Raw genomic sequence first — 17,140 nt, forward strand, 5'->3', positions numbered from 1 at the left:
AGTTTTACTCTTAAATACTTAGATTTTTAGCTAGCTATCTAATAGCAAGGTGGCAAGATTTTTTAATGGGTCTAGGCTATGAAGAAAACAGCTTTATTCACAATTATATATATGAATTGTGGTGCAATAAAAAAACTTCACCATTGTGCAAGTATTTATTAAAATTAAGGTAAAACAGGAGTGATTAAAGGTTTTCCATATAAGGCGTTGACTACATTCTTAGCAGCTAATTCGGCCATGTCATTTCGTGTACGCACTGTAGCACTCCCAATGTGAGGCAGGAGGACTGAAACAAAATTATATTGATGAAAAGTGTGTGTGTGCATTCAAATCACAGCTGTGTACTAGTGTATTTTTCTTTCTATGAATGCAATTTACACAGAAAGTATATGGATTGGTTAGGTAGGTTTGCTTATACACACCAATACATAAGGCTTGCCTATTAAGAAAAACATATGATTACAACATAGATACAGAAATTTGATGATAATCTTTGTATGCATAAACACATGTTGGTTTCCTCTACTGTACGAGTAAGTTCGTTGCACTTATAGAAAGACCAAGGCTTGAAAGCTCGGTTCCCAAAATTTGTTATTAAAAATTTAACACATACATAAATTGGGGAGAGTGAGCAGCTTATGGTCTTTGGGCAGTGGTTCTGGTGTGGAAACGTCCAATCCAGCTGCGTAAATTTGTTTGTTCTTCAAAGCATCATATAAGTCATCCTGGTTTATGAGATCTGAAAACATAAAGTTTTTAATTGTGTTTGATTGACCGTGATGATGTTAAAACGATAAAGAAAAAATTATTAATTATTGACGTAAATAAGTTACGAAATAATATGGGAAACTTAGCACCGCTCCGTGGGCGTATTTGGAATTAAACGGAAGCACGAACGGATTTAAAATGTCGGGGCATTTAAAATAAACAAATAAATTTTATGAATTACGCGTTATTGTTAATATTATTTTCGACTTTCCAGTACTTTACACCACATAATGGTAACTTGAAGGTTTGAAGAGTCATTGGGTGGTCACGACTTTTTACTATTGAGTACAGAAAAACGTTACGGCGCGTTACATGGAAGGGGGGGGTCAATAATCTCCAAAAATTGCGTGACGTAATTACGTAAGACAAAGTATTCTGAATTTCCAATTGTGCAATCACGGGTGGAAATTAGTGATAGTGTTCACCGTTCGGCAACTTGATAAAAACGTGATAAATGAAAGATACTAACTGTCACTAGGAGCTTATTGGGATCAGAATGTCAATACGATTACATATGGAATATTTATTGATTATAGAACAAATTTTATGAGTAAAATCGACAAATAACTGAAAACAAAGGATAACAGCAGAGAATTTTTTTAAGGATAGGAGACAAAACAAAAGTTGGAATAAAGAGCTAACTGCCGCCCATGGACACCTGCAACGCCAGATGCCTATGGGTGGTAACAACCTTTGAAGGAATGGTACGCTCTGGTTCTAAATAGAGCTGCGCTTGCGCGGCTAAATAGGCAATTCATAGAAGGACTTGTTAGATACATACCTCCTCGACCAACGTTAACAATAATAGCATTCTTCTTCATCTTTGCTAGGGTGGTTTTGTTGATCATGTGCCGTGTTTCATCAGTGAGAGGTGCAGCCAGTAGTATAAAGTCACTTTCAGTCAACAATGTTTCTTGTGGTACGAACTGGGCGTTGTATTCCTTAGCTGCAAAAAAACGTGACAATAACGTTATGGGCATGACTTAGACTCAAAAAATCGAGTGAGTGCACAGAAGGATGATCACCCACCTGTATATTAGAAAAAGTAAATCAGATACAGAAATAAATTACCCAACATCAACGGTTGAACCACTGTTTAATTATCTTTATTTTTTAATTTGAAAGAAGAATTTACAAAACTATTTTTATTTAAATGTACCTACGAGTATATTCGTGCGTATATAAGGTAATACACTCGGCGTCAAAAAAATCGCACCTTTCTTAAAATTCGTGTCAAGCGATTATAACTTCTAAGATCCTTCCTGTACCCTATCATTATTAGTATCATTAAAAAGCTCAATTAATAAGCTTTCAAAAAAATAATCATTTGTTTACGGAAAATCATTAACCACAAATCGCCAGCACTTTGATTAAAAAGTGGCGATGTACGCGTTTGGAGGCTCACTAATTGTACCACCCTGGACGCGTATAAAACGAGGGGGTAAAAGTCAATTATGGGTTATTCGCTATCCAAACGTCACAGAGGTCACTCCTGAAGAGCTTCGACAAAAAAAAACCCAGTCAAAATGGATACCTTGGCAAAGAAGCAGCTCAAGTGGTGGCCCTACTGCAAATCGGACTACGGCAGGTGGAAGTTGCTCGGCAACTGAAAATCAGCCGATTTCGAGTGCAACGGGTATACCAACGGTTCCAAGAGACTGGAGGTTACATCAGGAGACATGGATCCGGTAGACGTCGCTGCACTACCGTCAGAGGTGATCGCTCCATTGTGTCGACGTCTTTGCGGAACCACTTCTCCAACGCTGTGGAGCTGGAGCAGCGGCTTTGAGCTACTCGAAGGACAGCTGACAGCGTCTCCACTATTAGAAGAAGGCTGTGAGAGAAGAATTTGTTGCCCCGGAGAGCTGCTACAGGCCCCCAATTGACTGCCATCCACCGGACGAAAGGGAAGTGATTTTACGAAACGCACGTGCTGTGGACATTCGACCAGTGGAGGAATGTCCTGTTCTCCGACAAAACCCGAGTATGCCTGTACACCAACAACATGCGTAAGAGAGTCTACAGGCGACCAGCGGAGCGTTTCACACCAGCCTGCACCGTGGAAACCGTCGGGAATGGAGGAGGATCCTGCATGTTCTAGGGCGGCATTTCTATCGACGGCAAGACAGACCTCGTGTGCGTCTCCAGAGCTGGAGATGGTCGCGGCCAGGGGTCTTTGACTGCCCACCGGTATCTCACCGAAGTTTTGGAGGAGCATGTGGTCCCATGTACAGGTTTTGTCGGCGCCAACTTCGAGTTGATGCACGACAACGCCCGGTGCCACACAGCCTTGATTGTCAAGGACTACCTACGTCGAGTTGGCATCAAGGTTAGGGACTGGCCAGCAAGAAGCCCCGACCTCAATCCTATCGAGCACCTCTGGGACTAGCTGAAACGGCGAGTTCGAGCCCGTAATCCAGCTCCTGCCACTCTCGATGAGCTTCGAGATGCCGTCATCGAGGAGTGGGACAACATTCCCCAGGAACACGTCGTGACGCTCATCAGGTCCATGACTGACCGCTTGGAAGCTGGTCGGAGGGCTAGAGGAGGCAACACTAGGTTTTAAGACTAATTTTTAAGGATTGTCATTGTTTATTTTTAATTTTTGTATTGTTCCTTTTATTTGTAATTTTGATCAGAATACACATTGTTTCACATTTTCCCAGAATTTTCTTTTTTTTATGGGGGTGGTGGCCAATTTTCTACCGTTTTCAAATAAGGAATTTCATTAGCTTTCAAATGATACTAATAATGATAGGGTACAGGAAGGATCTTCGGAGTTTTAATCGCTTGACACGAATTTTAGGAAAGGTGCGATTTTTTTGACGCCGAGTGTATAATAAACGCAACGACATTTTAGCTCCACCCGGACCCTGACCTCATGATCTGCAGTCGATTATCACAAAATCAATAGGTAATTATATATATTTGGGTATAAAAATTAACCTTCTGGTTTCTCCCGATGGCCAGAGTACAGGAATTTGCCAACTTCGAAGCCCACAAGACGCTTGGCTGTAGCTTGCCCAATCCCGCCAAAGCCTACAATACCAATTGTGCTCCCACGCATATCTAGACCGAGCACGTTTTGGAAACCAATGCCGTCCCATACTCCTCTGTAAAATTTTATGAAAAAATTAATAAAATATCAAAAAATCAATATCAAAACTTTAAGTTCCTAAGTAATATAGGAGTTCAGCTGCTAAATATTTGAAGTAAGTAAGCAAAATACCTCTTCACTTGGTCTAAATTTTCTGGAAAGCGCCTAGCAGCTGCGATCATCAATGCAACAGCGACTTCGGCGACGGCACCACTTAACACTTCCGGTGTGTTAGAGAGCTTGATGCCACGAGCCTTGAGTTCTGGTACATTGCAGTTGTTGTACCCCGCTGATGCTGTACTTACAAGCTTTAATTGGGGACCTATAAATTATAAAATATTAGCAATCTAAGTTAAATGTGTAATTATATTGATATATCCTTACTCGAAGATGTTCCTTCCTGAACCCTTCCTTAAAGGTTTAGATTCGTTTAGAAACATAGAGTTAAGTATGACTCCTGTGTGTCAGATCAAATACCCTTTTTGATATAGCCACACTTAGTGATAAGGGTGAGTTTCAAAACCGAGACTTAGCGCGAACCTTCGTGCCAAATGTCAAAATCCGCTAAGGGAGCGTTCAAGTATTACGTAACGCAATATGGAGATAATTGACCCCCCCCCATGTAACTCGCCGTAACGTTATACAGTACCATGTACTGTACCCAAGTATAGTAAAACGTTTCGTGACCACCTAGTGACTCTTTAGTTACTATTATGTGGTGTACCTAAGTCGAAAAAAATATTAACAATAACGCGTAAATTAATCCCCGCCCCGCATCGTAACGTTTTACTAAAGGACCACCCCCTCCCTAAATACGTTACGTAATACTTGAACGCTCCCTAAGTCTCGTTTTTGATACTTATGCAAAGCGCCGACCCTAAAGCTTCTTAAAGACAAATTATTAAGAGACAGCTTTTGTTATCGATATATTATTTATACCCTGTACATAATATGTTAATTACGAATCTTAATTTTCCCTCGCCAAGAATCGAAACCCAGTTTAAACGATCAACCCAATCCATTACCACCTGGATTTGCAGGTGTTTTTATTAATTATCTTAATTATATAATGAAAAATAAAGGATAACCCACCAGCTTTATCCAATAGTTCCTTGGTGATAGGATGATGTGAGATCCAGATGAGAGCAGAGCATCCTGGGATGAGGCTCATCAGCTCTGCCATGTTCTCATTCAGCCCTTCATCGCCGAAACCAGAGTAACGCGACTTGAGCACTGTAAAACTTGAGAGAAATTTCGACTTGTGTTTAATAAATATTGCGCAATACCCTTTGACATACAATTTTCCATACGCATATTTCAATAAGTAATATACCCATATAAAGAGAACAAAGAGATAGTTTAAATGAGTTAAACGTCTATGTTCTATTATGCAAATGAAATATAAAGAGACAATTGAATTTAATAACCCGGAAAAGTTTTGTTTTCATTTTTAACGTACCTATATTGTATATTGAGACAAAATATACTAAATAACTTTCATATATCAGAGATCATTTTTTATTATAATATCTACTTTTGCTAGATTTTAAGGTAAATATGCTGCCTTTTAGGTTAGAATGCCTTGCGGCATTGGGCACCATAAAATAATATAGATTATTTGATTAAATATGTATTAATTAATAGACGAATGGTATGACTTTTTTGTAGATACTGACGTCTTCTATAAACCAGTAGTAAGAAATTACATTACTTTGTCAATAGTTCACCAAGTAATATATGTATAGGGATTTGTAATGGATTTTCTAATACTTTTTTATATTAAAAATTTTCATACATCTTTTTGAAATATTATATTGCCTGAGTTAATCGGGAATAATGTAGTACTTATTCTAATAGTGAAAGAATTTTTCAAATCAGTCCAGTAGTTTCAGAAAAAACAATGACATCTTTTTCAATTAACGTACATCAAAACATAATTTTGAGTATGTTCGACACTATCGTATAGTGTTGAATAAATAAGTAAATCATGATTACTATATTCCATTCTTATCAAAACTCCATTACCATACTCATTTAAAAAATCATTAGATATCTTCATTAGTCGTTCTTGTAATACAAAATGGCTTTTAGTGTTAGGCTTCATAAATGTCGGTTACTAGGCACACATGATGTCATTGTGCAAATTTGTTTCATAAAAAGTTATAGCCTTTTTGTTCTTGAATGATTTTGTTTAATTCATTCATTTATGAAGCTTTTGTGATACAAATGAATACAGATATATGTTAATTAAATGTCTTAATAACTATTATTAACTATTAACTTTTAGGCAAATATAACGTCAATGACACTTTAGTGTTCTCTATGCAAGTTGCAAATCACCCTTGAAACATTACAATTAGTGTAGATTGTAGAAGATCTTCGACTCGTACTACTACAACCAAGTATATTACTAGGTTCTGGTACTTTAGATAAGTATAAAACCGGGAAGAAAGACGTCTTTAGTCATACTAGGAAACTTTGAGATATATTTTAGTTTCGATAAAGGTTCACAGAACCACTATCGTTAAGGCAAGACAGTAAAATAGGTTTGTTTTAAAATATTCCAAACATAACAGGGATAAAAGATTTAAATTAATAGTAAAAAAATTAATTGCATTGGCTCTGGTTTCATTTTAACTTAAGTTGTCTCTTGTCAATCGTTTGACAGCTTGTCAAATCAACTAAAATACACATTTGTACATGAATAAATCTAATAATAACATTAAAACGACTATTTATATTATACTCACTGTTCTTCTAGTATTTTGATGCCGCTGTCCGCGAAATCATTTGAAGAGACAAGAACTTTTAGATTTTTCGTCATGTTTGTTGACGCGTCTATCACCGGCAACGACAGGTAGAGAACTAATAATAAAATAGCAGCACAATGCATTGTAAATGCCCTTATTTATCGTAATCAAAAAATCCTTTTACAATCTTGTATAGTTAAAACGTGTAATCTCTAAGTACACGTTTTATTTACTGGAACACACTGTTCTCGTTCAAGGTCAGTGTTGATAGAGGGGTCAAAGAACGCGGGTTACAATGCGAGACGAATTCTCGGTATAAAAAAGTTAATTTATGTTAGATCAATCATAGTAGTTCTGTAACTTCTAATTTGGGGTTGGACATCATTTTTGCAATAAGATTTATGTACATAGATCAAGAATTGGGAAAACATACAATTTTGGATCCTATGCGTCAGTAGCTGAGCAAGTGTGTTTAAAAAAACATGTGTGTGTACTTTTGTACACGCGTTAGAAGTTATACTTCTTTTTTGTAAAAAGATAAAAATCTTTAAAAAAAATTTATCTTTCACCGTTTTAGAAAAACGACACTAACAATAGAAAAAAGGTATTCAATACATTTAAAGTTTTATTATAACGCATTATCTAGTTAAATAAAATTTATTTCAATATCACAAAAAGATATTTCTACATAATTAAAGAAATGGACATTTTTTGTTTTAAAATGTTGACTATGCTAACTTCAGGGTGTCGGTTTTTTGTAACGGTGTGCGCGCATCGTATAAATTTACTCTCATAATTTTTCCCTAACGCGCCAAAAGAAGTATAACTTCAAAAATCGAACTGATTTCGTGTTTAGGCCTGTATCACCCTGGAATACTATAGCTGGTAATTCCAGTTAATATAGCATATATTGTTATTTGTTGTGCAATAAAATGCCTTTACTACTGTGCATTAATTATGTATATTCAAGAGCATTGAAAATAATAAAATCAATTTGGCCTAGGTTTTCAGTTAATTCGATTTTCGCCGGTAATTTAACCTTGGAACATGTATTTCACCTCTGTTGTCACTATTACACCATTGTTTAAATAAAGTACATACTGTATTATCACGTTCAGTTATCAAAAGTTTACAATTTCTTATTTTATTTTAAGTTACATAACTGAACTTCGAGTTCGTTACATTAGGTTTATCAGAAGTTGATATAGTCTAAAATAAATATAAAACCATGATAATGTTACAGAACATTTTTGAATGATTGATTTTTTTTAAATTTTTTTATATAATAGAGGGGCAGCCTACGTCCAAGAAGGGCAGTCATTGTAACCCATGGACACCTATTTTAGTGGAAGCGTAGCCGGCCTTTGGGGGAGAGGCGATATCATAATATGTATGTCTTAAAAAAAGGTTTGCTTAAAATACTTTCCGATCACATAGAAATATCTATATTATTTCTCAATTTAAGCTTTTTTTAAGCAATATTAACCTTTTGTGGATGTCAGGCAATAGTTTTTTATAACGGGCCAAACAGGCAGGCGTCATGTTTGCCTATAAGTGCTTGTCACATTAAATCTTGTATTTAATTTTTCTGATGTATCAGTGTGCCGAGCGTTGGCAAGCGTTTGTAAATTAAATTAAAAAAACCGCTGCCTCTGGACACCCACTCTGTGGGAAGGTTCGCGACTGCGTTGCCGACCTTTAAAGTATCGGTACGCAGCGGTAAGCGGTTCAGGCTGCACCTACTTGCCATAAAGGTAAAAAAAAACGATCTAAGGTCCAATAAATAATGCCGCCCCGCCTTCGTAACCCAGATAGTTTGTATTTTCTAAGATTTCAAACAATTATATTTAATTTTACATCTAAAGCTTCACCAGGAATCACTCTATATATTCGTGACCATTGCACATCTGTGCAGTTGTTTTTGAGTTTATCGTGGACAAATTGAATAGTAGGGCTTTTAGCCTTAATTGAGGAGATTTCTAAATGAATTTCCTCGTTCACTTATAAATATAACTAAATATAATACGCCTTGAGACAAAATTACCTTACAAACTAAACTATGTACCATTAAATTGGCAAATTACAATTGCATTATCTGTCAACCAACCGTAGTTTAATTATTATTATTGATCACGGTAGAGTAAATTACTTAATTTATTTTGAGGTCATAACCTAAAAATTACATTTGATATCGGTTCGCATGTCGAATATACAAGAAATATTTTCTTGTATATTCGACATGGACTTAAAACATTTTACACACATACACATCAAGAACATGGAAATAATGTAGTAATGGAGTACCTAATATATGAAACTACGCCGTTAAGGCCGATTTACATTATCTTAGTGTTTAGGAGAGTGCTTTAGTACAACTTGAAAGGCAAGTTCTTTAGTGCTTTAGTGCGTTGCGAGTAAACGTTTACATTTCTTCCAGTAGAGTATCATTACAGCGCCACAATGAATGCGCAACGACGTCGGCAAATACGCTCTATTCTACGCAAAATACTAACTGTAGTTATGGAACAAATAGAAGACGAGATTTTATTCGAAATAAATAAACTAAATATAAATAATAAACAAAATAGCTTCTTTTAAGGCAGTGTATGCCGAATGCCTAGCCGGTTTGTTTTTGTATAAATTGTTTTTAACGTTCCACAAACATTCGTGAACAACATATTCAGACACAAATTTGATAGTTGTATCTTCCGACCATTTAGCCATCTATAAAAATCAAAAAACACGCACGCGTTTCACGGCACTTATGCACTCTCCTAAAGATTTGACTAAATTACGTGTTTACACATAACGAGGGAAGATCTGGGGGGGTGCGCGGGCGCGGGAGGGGTATCACTTGAAACAAAAATAAAAAGCGATTCTATTTTGATTCAACTTGAAAGTCAAGTAGAACCGTACTAAAGCAAGTAACGTTTACTAAAGCAAGTATTTAAGACACAAAATTAACAGAATGAAGTTGCCCACGGAAGATGCTACGGCACCAATGCCGTAATTATGTCCAAACATAATTTAAAACGAACATTCGAATAATAATAGAATTTATGTTACACTTAATGTAAGAGAATAATAATAAATATTTATTTATTGAATTTTTCAAATGTAAGCTGAACTTTATTGACTATAATGACTCCTTTTCCAGTCTTTGATTATTTAATTGTAATTAATTATTTGCATGCAATCAAAAACTATTTTTAATAATGCCAAAGAAGTATAACTTCTTACGTGCGTACATAAGTACACGTACCCTTTTTTTATAAATATTAATAAACGATATACTAAATCCACGCCATTGGAATCTTGTCAGAACATTAAATGAAACGCCTTTAACTAGAAATTATTTAATCGTACACAGAAATTAACATACAGGATATACCATTTTCTCTCCATTCATAGCCAAAAGTATATTTTGTGCTGACGTGGTAGCCATAGCGTCACGGGTTTTATGCGTGGCACTGCCCAAATGTGGTATTATACCTAAAAATAAATGGTTCAATAAAAAAAATGTAGGGAAAAATTCAAACTAGTAACATCATTTTCTTGTGCACCTTATACATTTTTTAGTAATTAAAGTATACAGGGTGTAAATATACATACAGTATAGATATATTAAATTTAACGACAAAAAATAGAAATTATTCAGGTTACAAGTACTCACTGCGAATAATCTTTTCAAATTCATAAAAACTATTGTGAAAAATATTATATATATATATACAATACAATATAAACATTCTAGCGAGCGGACCATTCTGGGATACATTCTTGATACTTGTGGGTATCATAAATAGAAGAGACTTTAAATTAGATTTATCAAGGCCAGGCGGCCTCACCTAAGTTCTTGGAATATTTGTTTATTGTGATGTGAAATGCTGGAAAGCATAATAATTACAATTCCTCCTGTTATAACAGTTTGCTTTCTTGCTCTTACCTTCTAGTGACAATTTGGTAAGCAATTTCTTGTTAAGCGATCGGCGAATTAACCAATCACAAATACTATAATAAAATCGCAAAATTGTTTAGCTATTTTATAGGAAATCAAGTATTAAGAATACTCACAACAATTCGGGAGAGATACAAGAGGATGGCTGTTCGGCAATGGTTCCGGAGTCACCACGTCCAAGCCGGCAGCAAAGATACGTTCCTCTTTCAGAGCGTCATATAATGCGTCTTGGTTTATTAGATCTGTAATGTAAACGAAATTAAGAGCCCCAAAGTATCCATATATAGTTCCATAATAAACATATTTTATGTTATTTTTGAAGTTATACTTCTTTAGGCGCGTTATGAAAAATTGATGAGTGAAATTTTACGATGCGCGCGCACCTGAGACACAAAGTTGTCAGTGTGATTATAGAGTGCGCGGGCGAGATGGGAATAAGACAATCTACAAGTAAAAAGAAATAGAATATGCGTGACGTTAGCAGCTATGCCAAGAATTTTGAATGACCATAAAGACGTTTACCTTTTAAACAAACAAATGAGTTTTAATTGTTTTTTCAAAGAAATTTAGCAATGCTTTTTCACAAAGACCTATTGTTACTTAGTTAAATGGTTATGAAACATGCCAAGTTATTCAATTGAATGAATCATATAATAAAATAATAATAATAATTGTTATTAACATTAATTAATAATTGAATAATATACTAAATATTATTAAATTGTTTACGTTAAATATTAATTATATTTAAAAAACCAAGAAAGCCAAAGAAGTATAACTTCTTACGCGTGTACACGCACCCTTTTTTTTATTTTAACTATAGTTTCAGAATATAAAGAAAATATATCTGCTAAAACACTCCAGTGGAATTGACAGATATATACAAGAAATATTTATGCATAACTTGATTTGTATTCAACAAATTTAAAATTATGTGACAATGTATATGTCGGAGCAATGTCATTATATGTTTCTTTTTATATAATTGGAGCCAAACGGAACGGAAGGTAATGTCCTTTTAAGAACGCTCTTTTCTTGAAGGACTCTTAGTCGAATTGGTTGGGAAATACTTCAGTGGGCAGCTGGTTACACATAGTGGTGGTGCGCGGCAAAAACTGCCTTAAGAAACGTTTAGTCGTGGATCTGATTTGATTCGATGTTTCATTTGAACTAGAATATTTATGACCGGAATACATATAGTTGTTATCAAAATTGTTACATATTGTCTGTACAATAGAGAAAAGATAGCAAAAACTGATAAATGACGTACAGACGTCATATTTTATCAGTTTGTGCTATCTTTTCTCTTATCGAACAATATTTCGTAACTCAGACTTCTTATCATTAGATTAGTTTAGCCGTTATTACTGAAGAGATAGATGTTTGTAACTATGCATTCGACTATGTTTTACATACATAAAAATTGTATTGTCTTTGATTTATATAACCTTTACACATTTAAAGTAAGAACTTTGTAACCGGATTAAAGTTATGTATTATTATAAATTTACAATTATTTAACATAATATTAAATAATTGTCACCGTGACCCACGCACGCTGTAAAGCACGCGAAACGTCGGATAAATTTAAAATTATGTTAAATAATTGTAAATTTGACTGATGTCCTTGTACTTTGCAACAAGGACATCAGTCTGCACCTCCGAAGTAGGATGCTTCAATTTTACATCTGGCCAGTTGTAATGTATGGTTGCGAGGCTTGGACCTTGAAGGAGGCAACCATTAAGAAACTTGACGCCTTTGAAATGTGGTGTTACCGAAGAATGCTGAGGATAAGCTGGGTCCATAGAGTCACGAACGAAGAAGTTCTAAGGCGCGTCAAACGATCCCGAGAACTCACGTTGAGCATTAAAAAGAAGAAGATAAGTTACTTGGGACATGTGTTTCGACACGAACGCTACCGACTTCTTCAAGTAATCATGATGGGCAAGGTCGAGGGGAAAAGACGCGCTGGCAGAAGGAGGAAGTCGTGGCTCCGCAATATTAGAGAATGGACGGGAGTGGCCAGCGTAGAACAGCTGATGCGCTTGGCGAAAAATAAGAAGGAGTTTGACGAGCTGACCGCCAACCTCCAGTAGTGGAGAGGCACTTCAAGAAGAAGAAGAAGAAGAATTGTAAATTTATAATAATACATAACTTTAATCCGGTTAAAAAGTTTTTTCTTCACATAAATATTACATTTACAGTGTAAACTCTTTATAACGTCATTCGTTATAACGGAAAATTCTCTATAAAGTAAGAATGAAGTAAATTCATTTGGTTTATCCCAATACCCATACATTAATTCTTCCCTCCCTATAACGAATAAAAATGCTCGTTTCCTTTCCGAAATTCGATATAAAGAGTTCACACTGTATATTTAATATGAGTCGCAGATATCCCTAAAAGTCGAGCATCTAAGGGAGAGATCCAGAAACGAGGTTTGCCGCGATTCGCGAACACATTTTCATCATATGGAATTAATAAGTTTTTAGACCTAAATGTGTGATAAGTTTATTTTAAGCAGATGAAAAATGAGTCTACGGGAAGCTATCATGGCAGTTATCGCTGTTCATGGACACCTATTTCAGTGAGAGGAGGAGTGAGGGATGAGTAATGAGTATGCTCTTTTTTTAAGCTATCGCATAGATTTTATCGCGGGCTTTCAGCGCGGCGACCAAATCTAGAAATTTCGTAACGAAAATAAACCTAACACACGATGACGTAATATAGGTGCGACCACAACGCGTTAGAGCGGGACAGAACGCATACTGCGGTCTGCGGCTCACATCGGTCTGGTGTGATCGATGACGTAGCGTAAGCGCGGCCAGTGCAGGTCGCGTTGAGACGGTCTGCATACAGTCTGTCTCACTTTAACCGCGTACCGTCATACAGTCTGTCATACAGGCGTGTTAGTCTGGGTCTGGTAGAGTGGTAGGTTGAATTGATATCAAAGAAAAAAAAACTGCATAAATAAAAAATAAATAAATAATTATGATTTCATAAGTTAATAAAAAAGGCGATGCAATAGCTTTACCACGGCAGTCCCCGAGTGCCACACGTATTTTAAATAGTCGTATCTCCCAGAGAAGACCCCCAACGGGAGAGGATTCCACAGTTAGCAAAAGAAAATGTATCATATAAAAAAAGAACTGTGTAAAAATGCTTTTTATGTTTGATGGACATTGAAACTGTCAGTCATGCAATGTTTAATTCCTATTAATTAGATATCGTTAAACTCACCTCCTCTGCCAATATTGATGACGACTGATGTCCTCTTCATCAATTTGAGGGTTTCAGCGTTAATTAGATGTTTGGTTTCAGGTGTGAAAGGACAGGCGAGGATCACAAAGTCACTCTCTTTCAGTAATTGGTCTAAGGGGACACGTTCCACTCCCAAAGATTTGGCTGAAACAAAAATTGCCTAAAGGGACTCCTTTTAATATTATATTTTAGTTATTATATTTTAAGGTTACTATCGTTATATGTATCCCTTATAGTTATATAATAAATAAATATTTAAGATTATAAACTCTTTGTTAAAAATTTGAACTATGAAAAAATAATATCCCAAAAAGCTAATTTAGTGTTCCGACCACAATTATTACCCTTCTAATATTATTCTGAAACAAAATAATTAAGAAATAAATTTATCAAAATTATACGAGTATATAGCCTTTCCATAATCAATAACACAAGATTACCTTCGGGCTTGTCAGATCGACCACTGTATATGAATCTCGCGACATCGAACCCTTTCAATCGTCTCACAACTGCCTGCCCAACCCCGCCCAAACCCACTACACCGACAGTACTTCCCGCTATATCTTGCCCAAGTTTCCACTGGACACCGAATTTCCATTCGCCACTTAAAAATAAATATAAATTCCTCATTTCGGAAAATATTATCTAAATATAATCAAATATACAGTATTTACTTAACCCACATAGTTATAATATAAATAATCAAAAATATAAAGAAAATTAAAACAAATTTAAAAAGTTTGGTCCCCGTGGCAGTGTTTAACGCTGGCAGAATTTCCTTGCTGTAGGTATTGCGATACTTATAAAAATATAAGTATCGCAATAGGGCGAGGAAGTATTAACTTATTTTCGAAAAATTTAATAAAACTGAACTCGTAAAAACGTTTTTAGATAATTAAAATAGCTCAATGTACTTGCAATATGATTTACATATATAATTTCTAATTGTCAAGGTCAGGGCGCCAGAAACAGTATGTAGAGGATGGGAAAAGTTCTATCATTTGTAGCAAGTGGGCGTAATTTTTTAAAACGTAAACATTTTAAAAAAATACAAAAGTAATTATTAAAAAAAAACATTCATCTATTTTCTGCAGCTGTCCCTATCTGCCCACGCCTGTCTAATTGGCCAGGAGACGTCATATTTATCTCTCTAAATGTATCGGCGTTTCATAGTTCAATTGGATGAATAGAAGTAATTAAAAAAACAAATACCTTTCAACCTCCCGAATGCCAGCCTTAAAACCCCTGGCGGCGGCTATCACAAGACCAACGGTGATGTCTGCTACGGCATTGTCTAGACTGTGTAAAGTGTTGCCCAGGGGAATTCCCCGCTTAGCCAACTCCTGCACATCAATGTGGTCAACACCAGAAGCCATAGTAGTTACGGCTTTCAGCTGGGGTCCTGTTAATATATATAATATATTGGATTTTACATATAGGTTATATTAAGCACTGATCAAGAAGAAGAAGAAGAAAGAAGTCATCTTTCGCGTTTCTGAATTCTAACAGTTAAGTGTTCTTATTTAACTATAATTGAGGGTAACACAGAAGGGGATAAGAGTGAAATCCGTAGACGTCCGATGATGAAACTCAGCTGCAGGTATTAATCCGAACCCTCCACGGTAAATGCGGTAGAAGATGCAGAGATCCCACTCTGTAAGCAATGCCAAGGGTTCAAGCCGCTCGGAAAGCGACTGATCGTCGACTATTCGGATCGCTCTTCGTTGAATACGGTCAAGTGGCGGGAGTTCCCAGCCGCTGCATGGGGGGGTACAGCCCAGAGCTTCGGGCGTGCCTATGGTAAGGTGGGCTTACAGGAAGGTCAACAGCAGAGCCACCACGGCGAAAGCCGTACGTACATTCGCTAATCAGCTGGTTGGCTGGATTGTGTGGGCCAGCGAGTCATCCTCCCTGTGCAGTGGTGGGATGGAGGACTGACAGAAATTCACTTGACAGCTTTGCTAAGAGTGCCTGAAGGTGGCGAGCCAATTTCTTGCTAGATCTGGCTAGGTGCTCTGACTTTGCCCTAGCGATTTCCCGTTTTAAGGACTTGGCAGCTGGGTTATATGCTCATTAAGTTCGCCGATATCACAAGATGTCGTCACTTCTGCGCAGGCTTTAAAGTGTTCTCGCTTTCGACCCAAAGCCGCCTTGCAAGAGTATTGTCACCGATCATCACAGCAGAGAATGGAATATAAACCTTGGCACCAGCAGATCATAAATCAGTTTAGCTAAATAATTGTCCTGTACATTGCATTAAATATTTTATAATGTATATTTACCAGCTAAATCTATAAGATCTTTTGTTAGGCGATGTTTCGTGTTCCATATTAAAGCCTCTATCCCGATTATATTTTTCTTGATTTCTGGTAACATATCAGGTTCATAGTCCACGTATGGCAACACCGTTACCTGTAGTCTGAAATAATAATGTATGACTTAAAACTCTATAGAGCTGTTTAAAACGAAATGTAAAAATGTTACCAAATTACTTTTCCATTCAAATCAAAATACCTAATTTTGATAATAACTACTGAATTTACGACATATTTTAAAAATGAAGATTTTTAATCGATAAAATAAATCATCAATTAACACAACTCAATTCTCATAAACCTTGTCCTTGATGTTATGCGAATTAATAATAAAATTGTAGTAGTAACAAATGTGAGTCAACACATCCTTTCAATGAGATTGATTCTTTAACAAAAAATTTTGAATACAAAATGGCAAATATGAATATTTTAACGTGGCAACACAAAACAAAAAAAATATACTCACTTATTTCGCAAGAGGTCCAATCCGACTTTAGGAAATGTTTTGTTAACAATTAAAACTCTTTTGGACATCATTTTTAGTGTTAACTGTTAAGTGTAGCACGTTCGTCCTAACCTACGAATTCACGGTCAATAATAAATAATTTATTTTGTCAGATGTTTTGTGCCGCTTTTATTATGTAACTCAATGAGTTTTTGTGAATACATAGGCAATAGATTTAAGATATATAGCCTTTATAGTTATCTTATATTATCTGTAGGTGAAATTTGTTAACGTAAATTCAACATAGCTAAATATAGATATTAGATCAATGTTGTAATCATTATGAAATAGATTGATAACTAATATAGCGCCATCTACTGTTACACGGATGGACTACGGCAGCGTAACGAAATCTGACATTGCATTGAAATTAAAGTTTGTTTAAAGAATTAATTAGGATCTCAATAGATGGCGTGGAAAACATTTTTATTATATTTATTTCTTCATTCTTTTAATTATTATTTAACCAACATAATATGCTTATG

The 17,140-nt window shown here is 35.8% G+C and overlaps 2 protein-coding genes across 2 annotated transcripts; both read right to left on the reverse strand.

The window, feature by feature from the left end:
- Positions 1–141: 141 nt before the first annotated feature.
- LOC125060618 (glyoxylate reductase/hydroxypyruvate reductase-like) lies at positions 142–6,859 on the reverse strand. Its single transcript, XM_047665573.1, has 7 exons — positions 6,616–6,859; positions 4,958–5,106; positions 3,998–4,187; positions 3,715–3,881; positions 1,550–1,714; positions 614–739; positions 142–286 (listed from the first exon to the last, which is right to left on the reverse strand). The coding sequence occupies exons 1-7, from the start codon at positions 6,756–6,758 to the stop codon at positions 165–167; spliced, it is 1,062 nt and encodes a 353-aa protein (XP_047521529.1). The 5' UTR covers positions 6,759–6,859; the 3' UTR covers positions 142–164.
- A 3,096-nt stretch (positions 6,860–9,955) lies between these two features.
- Positions 9,956–16,864, reverse strand: LOC125060619 (glyoxylate reductase/hydroxypyruvate reductase-like). Its single transcript, XM_047665574.1, has 7 exons — positions 16,617–16,864; positions 16,118–16,254; positions 15,048–15,237; positions 14,276–14,439; positions 13,815–13,979; positions 10,690–10,815; positions 9,956–10,107 (listed from the first exon to the last, which is right to left on the reverse strand). Exons 1-7 carry the CDS (start codon positions 16,685–16,687, stop codon positions 9,989–9,991), a joined length of 972 nt encoding a protein of 323 aa, XP_047521530.1. The 5' UTR covers positions 16,688–16,864; the 3' UTR covers positions 9,956–9,988.
- Between the last annotated feature and the right edge of the window lie 276 nt (positions 16,865–17,140).

Source organism: Pieris napi, chromosome 22 (genome assembly GCF_905475465.1).
Source record: "Pieris napi chromosome 22, ilPieNapi1.2, whole genome shotgun sequence".
NCBI lineage: Eukaryota > Metazoa > Arthropoda > Insecta > Lepidoptera > Pieridae > Pieris > Pieris napi.